The 6,560-nt window shown below is 33.7% G+C and overlaps 1 protein-coding gene and 1 long non-coding RNA gene across 2 annotated transcripts; both read left to right on the top strand.

Annotated features, from left to right (window-relative positions):
• Window positions 1-89: 89 nt before the first annotated feature.
• Window positions 90-1,162, top strand: LOC133330498 (AF4/FMR2 family member lilli-like; the record flags this gene model as incomplete). Its single annotated transcript, XM_061538934.1, has 3 exons — window positions 90-311; window positions 379-1,112; window positions 1,157-1,162. Coding segments are annotated over 3 exons (962 nt in total), but the record flags the coding sequence as incomplete, so codon positions are not given.
• Window positions 1,163-1,239: 77 nt separating this feature from the next.
• Window positions 1,240-3,176, top strand: LOC133330497 (uncharacterized). Its single transcript, XR_009754353.1, has 2 exons — window positions 1,240-1,316; window positions 3,021-3,176. It is a non-coding gene; the product is annotated as an uncharacterized LOC133330497 (long non-coding RNA).
• The last annotated feature ends 3,384 nt before the right edge of the window (window positions 3,177-6,560 follow it).

The following is a 6,560-nucleotide window of genomic DNA, read 5'->3' as shown; positions in this document are numbered from 1 at the left end:
ACAGATAGACTAACTTAATGAGATCTCCTATAAAAAAAAACTTTTTGAACATTTTAATAATAACGCTCCCTCATCTTTTTCCTTCACAGCTGTTACAGATAAAAATGGTTCACCCACATCTCAGCAGCAAATACAACAAAAATCACCGCCGCAAAATGCACAACAACTGCAGCAGCAGCAACAGCATAACACCAGTAACAGTATGTTGAGTGGTAATCAATCTACCAATAGTTTGAACAGTACAGCAACCGCGACGACGTCATCAAATCATACATCAACCGGTAGTAGTGGTGGTGGCGGCGTTGGCTGCAGTAATTCAGCCTTAACAACTGCAGTGCAGCAATAATGCAGGCCTACAGACAACACCCTCCACAGTAGTGGTGGTGGCAGCAGCACTTGGTGACAGTAATGCAGGCCTACAGACAACACCCTCCAACACAGCAGCAGTACTCCAAGACACCAGCAGCAGTACTAGTAGTAGTAATTGCAATAGTAGTGAACAGCAAACGTCCGCCGCTCATTTGGGTACTGCCTCAGCGACAGCAGCAGCAAATTTATCTTTACAACATCAACAACAACAGCAGCAACAACAGTCGTCTCACTCACTGCATAGCTATCAACAGCAACAGCAGCAGCAACAACAATTGAATCTGAATAGCACTTTAGTTGCGGCAGCGGCCGCAGCTGCTGTGGCTGGTGTATCAGCAGCGGCTAGTACATCAACGGCAGCAGCAGCAGCGGCGGCGGTAGCGGCTGCAGCGCATTTGGAAGCGCAACAGACGCAACAACAAAGTGATATTGTGGAATTACAACAACAATTGGCAGCAGTTGAACAGCAACAGGAATTGGCGGCGTTAGGTGGTGGTGGCAGTGGCAGTGCAACGGCAATTGGTAGCGATGATAGAGCAACGGCAAATTCACCGACTGCCGGTGCAGCAAATGCAACGTTATCACCATCGTCAGCATCATCATCAACATCACCGACTTCATCATCATCATCGACGGCTGGTCCATCAACAAGTGCTCTGACAGAAGCTGCAGCTGCGGCCGCAACACAATTGCTATCGACAATGGCCTCAAATGAAGCTGTGGCAGCGGTTGCAGCAGCCGCAGTAGCTGCTGTAGCGGCCAGTGTTGAAGCGAATAAACTTAATAGTTGTAATAATGCAGCAGCAAACACACAAGCAGCAGCAGCAACAACAACGGATAATAATAAGGAGGCAGCGCCGACATCATCGTCATCATCGTCAACTGCAACACCAGCAGGAGGAAACACAACCACAACAACATTACCAGGCGAAAATATTCTAAAGAAGGTAAGGAGGAAGATAACATTTAAAGAAACTTGAAAAATATTTTTTTTAAGTCCAGGCCCTCGAAAAAATATTCGTAGACCTTACACAAATATTTTTAAATAGTCCAAGCCCTTGAAAAAATATTCTTAGATATTAAAAAAATATTCTTTGGCTCTAAAAAATATTCTTTAAAAAGTCAGCGCCTTGTATAGATGATGAAAAACATTCTTAAAAATATCTTAGTCCTTGAAATTATATTCATAGGCCATAAAAATATGCATTAAAAAGACTAAGCCCATGAAAAAATATTATACCTTGGAAATATTCTTAGACCTATAATAGACCTTGAGTAAATGAAGAGATTTTCTTCAAGAGATTTTCTATTACCATTCTGAAGATATTTCATAAGATAGAAGATATTCAAGAGGATTTTTGCAAATATAAGTACTTTAAGAAGTCATACAAATATAAGACCTTCTTGAGGACTTCTACAGATAAAAGGCCTTCAATAGATTTTCTGCAGGTAAAATACCTTCAAGATAGAAGAGATAGAATTGAATTTGTCTTCTATTGATATATCATCCTCAAGTGATATCTCTTCTGGAGATCGACTATATGCAGAAGACTTCTTTGTCACATATTATCCCTTCTTCAAGAATTTTACAGGCCTTCAAGAGGTCAACTACATATATAAATTCTTGGAAAAATATTCTTAAAAAATCCACGCCTATTTTCGCCTTTGGAAAAATATTCCTAAGAAATACACGCCTTTCTAAATCCTTGGAAAAATATTCCTAAGAAATACACGCCTTTCTAAATCCTTGGAAAAATATTCCTAAGAAATACACGCCTTTCTAAATCCTTGGAAAAATATTTCTATGAAATCCACGCCTTTCTTTAAAAAATCCACGCCTATATAGGTCATTGAAAAAATATTCTTTAAAAAATCCGCAACTATTTTGGTCCTTGACAAAATCTTCTCTAAAAAATCGACACCTATTTTGCTCTTTGACAAAATCTTCTTTAAAAATTACACGCCTATTTGGTCCTTGACAAAATCTTCTTTAAAAATTACACACCTATTTGGTCCTTGACAAAATCTTCTTTAAAAATTACACGCCTATTTGGTCGTTGACAAAATCTTGTTTAAAAAATCCACGCCTTTTTTTGTACCCTTGAAAAAATATTCTTTAAAAAATCCACGCTTATTTAGGTCCTTGACAAAATCTTCTTTAAAAAATCCACGCCTATTTTGGTCCTTGACAATATATTCTTTAAAAAAGCCACACCTATTAAGGACTTTGAAAAAATATTCTTAAAAAATCCCCGTTTTTCTAAGCCCTGGAAAAATATTTTGAAAAAATTCAAAACTTTCCTTACCCTCAAAAAAAAAAAAAAAAAAAAAAACATTTCTTTAAAAAATGCGTTGAAAAAATATTCTTTAATAAATCCACATATTTTTTGGATCTTGAAAAAATATTCTTTAATAAATCCACATCTTTTTTGGATCTTGAAAAAATATTCTTTAATAAATCCACGCCTATTTTGGCTCCTGAAAATATTTGTTTTAATATATCCACGCCAAAATTAACCCTTGAAAAAAAAATTCTTTTAAAAAATTTTCACCAATTTTACCACCTAAAAAAATATTTTTTTAATCGATTTTTAAACTGTAAAAATTCATTGTAATAATTTGTCCTTTTTACTCTCTCTCTCTCTTTGCAGCTTGTTGATTATGGTAGTGATTCGGGTGATGAATATGAAGCAGAAGAGGACGAAGAAGAAGATACACCACATCAAAAGAAACCACGTTTGGCATAGCAACTTTACCAGAAGCACCATCAGCAACAGCAGCAACATGCTGTACAAAAACAGCAGCAGCAGAAACAGATGCAGATACAGTTACAGCAACAACAATCCCCAAATCAAAATACAATTTTTCCATCCCAGCAGCAACAACAACAATATCCACAAATACAACAACATTCTGTTGTGAATCAACACCAGAATCACTCCCATAATACTTCTTCTGCTATAACAACAACTACAATAAATCAAGATTTGTTGCAACAACAACAGCTTTTGGCAACGCATTCCCATGGCCAATCCAATTATGTTCTCTCACAACAACAACACCACCAACATCATCATCCCCACCATCTCCATAATCACCACCATCATCATCACCAACAACAGCAACACAACCCCAACCACCAACAGAATCATCATCATCAACAACAACAGCACACGGTTACGGCTGCAACAAGTGCTGCTGCTGTGGCAGCTGCTGCAGCCGCTGCTGCTGAAACAATTATAAAAACATTTGCAACCATGTCTTCGTCACCACCTGTTGTTACGGCCTCTATGACGTCGTCACCATCAGTGTTATCTTCACCGTCATCCGGCTATTCGGCCACATCGTCGTCTGTCGCATTGACGGCGCCTTCATCCATTTACAATAATAATAATAACAACAACAAAAATAATAATACTGCAACCACAACTATTATTACTACTAATCCCAAGAACAAACAACAACAAACACAACAACATTTTTAAACTTTTTAAATATAAAATAATATATACATATATAAAGATAAATTGATTAAAAACAAAAAAAAACTACAACAAAAATAATTACCATTATTATTAATTATAGTTAAAACAAAAAAAGGAATCACTTTTTAGCCACAGGCTACATTTATAACAAAAAAGAGAAAACCGAAAAACAAAAACAAAACATAAATGATGATAACAAGAAAAAGAAAAGAATCATCATCAAATTAAAAATAAGAAAGAGATGATAAACATTAATTACAACAATTATAGTAATGTAAAATTTCAGTATAACAAACCAGAAAAAAAGAAAAAAACAAAATAAAAAAAAATAATTAAAAAACAAAACAACAAAAATTGAAATCCTTCTAATTTTTAATGATGACGACGATCCACTACAACAAAATTAGGGGGAAAACGGACAGACAAACAATTTCAAATAGACGACAAACAAAGGAAGCCTTTATTTTCCTTTATGAAAGGTTTATATATAAACGACTGTTTATATTTATATAAACATTTCATAAATTATTTCAAAATAAGGGATAGCAAATTACAAAATCTTTTTTTAGTTTCCAAAAATTAGACAGACAGACCAGCCACAAATGTAATGCATATTGAATTGATGTAATTTAAAAATCACAAAATGAGGGCGCATTCATACTTGCTATTGAAAATAAATTCAATTTTAATTAATCAAAATTCAATGAAACAAAATCGCTCTTTGGTGGAGTAACATGTGTGTGATATAATTTAATTAATTCTTGTTACAAATTAATAACAAAAATATGTTGTTTAAATTTGAAAATCAAAAATACATGCCCTCGTTTTATGACTTATCATAACGGAATTACATGCGATTCAATATCAACATTATAACAAAATTAAAAAAAATGACAAAAAATCGACTGACAATTTGGACACGACGACGGACCGTCTCTTGTTACTTCTACGTCCTAAAGTAAATTGTATACATATTTATATTTGTCTACAACAACAACAAAAACATTTCATGTTTAGAGAACAAAACAAAAACTATACATAGATGATAGCCGGTAATTAAAATAAATGAAACATACATTTTTTAATTTGTATTTATTTCTTTTTTTACTTTTTGTGTTAAAATATTTTCCATTTTCTATTTTAATTTTCTTTACAAAACCAACATTTCTTCCTATATATAAAATTACATTAAAAAAACGAAAATAAATATGTTGTCATTTATTAATTAATATGTAAAATTGTTTATGATTTAATGTGTTTTTGTATTTATTTTTATTTTTGTTCTTTTTTAATTTTTTAGTTATTTGAATTTTTTGACCGTTGCAATGTGATTTAACTTTCTACACTATTACGTATAGAACCAGCGTTTGCATTTGAGACTTTATAGAGACTCTGTCTATATATGGTTTTTATATATGACCGTTTGTATTGACTAGAGGGTGTCAAATTAATTACGGTGGGGTCCACAACATCTTTCTCATCCATCAAAGGAGGAGTGAATTAGTTTTTTTTCTACGCTTTTGTTTCTGCCCGAATTTTCTTGTTCGAAGAATCATAACTGGGATTTGAAGGCTGGCCCAAAAATTGAAAACTAATAATAGAATCCGTTCCAAATTTTACACAGTTTTGTGTGAACAGGGCATCTTTGAACAGCGCTCATAAAATCTTGGTTTAAATTTTTTCCGACCCGCTACCACATGTTTGTATATGGCAATCTTGTTCATTATCTGCGTAAACCACGTTGGCTAGCTTTTTCAGTTGTCGACAAATTGTACATGGGTGACCATGTTTTCGCAGTGTAATTGTAAACTTTTATTCTTTTGGTTGTAAGGGCGCAGAAAGAATTCTGTGAAAGTTTTCTTTCGTTAAACAAATTTTTTGCATTCCAATAATCATTTCAAACATAACTAATGTAATTTTTTTCATATATATTTATTACAAAAAAAGTTATTTTACATTTCTGTAAAGTGCCACGGATGGGGCACCTTTGAACATGCCCATTAAATTCGAGTAAAAAGCGGAGATTTTAACTTTTGGCTACGATTTCTCAAAATTTCAAATGGGATAATAAGACTACGAAATTAACTGTATTTTTCACCATATTAATTTTTGTTTTTTTTTGTCATTTTATGTTTTAATAAATTTTGATCTGAATTTTAAGCCGCATCTCGCATTTTTTGTGTCTCCCTATTCATTCAGAATACGGCGAGAATGTGAAAGCGAAATTTTTTTACATGCGAGATATATCTCCCAGCGAATATCCAGAATAAGGCTGATCATGAGCCCAAAAAAAGATGTTCACGATTTATATTTAAATAGGAATGGCTACTTTAGTTTAAAAGTTTAGTAGTAATTTTAACCATTATGGGAAGCCTAAAAAATTCAGTTTTTATTGCTAAACATCACTAAACAGCAACCAGAAAAAAATGGTTGCCGAAAAATTCTATTTGAAGCCCAGTCTTTTTCTTTTGCATTTGAGACTTTATAGAGACATTGTCAATATATAGTTTCTATATGAGACCGTTTGTTTTGACTAGAGGTTGTCAAATTGATTACCGTGGGGTCCATAGCATTTTTCTCATCCGTCAAAGGAGAATTATCCAAATAATCTGAGGAGTGAATTAGTTTGTTGTTCTAGGCTGTCGTTTCTGTCCGAATTTTTTGTTCGAAGAATCATACAGGAAATGAAATGACTGGGGTTTGTAG

Source organism: Musca vetustissima, unplaced genomic scaffold (assembly GCF_032173495.1).
Source record: "Musca vetustissima isolate MV318-11 ecotype Yass unplaced genomic scaffold, APGP_CSIRO_Mvet_v1 utg38667, whole genome shotgun sequence".
Classification (NCBI taxonomy): domain Eukaryota; kingdom Metazoa; phylum Arthropoda; class Insecta; order Diptera; family Muscidae; genus Musca; species Musca vetustissima.
The sequence above is the reverse complement of the archived record's forward strand: the minus strand, read 5'-3'. Positions and strand labels throughout refer to the sequence as shown.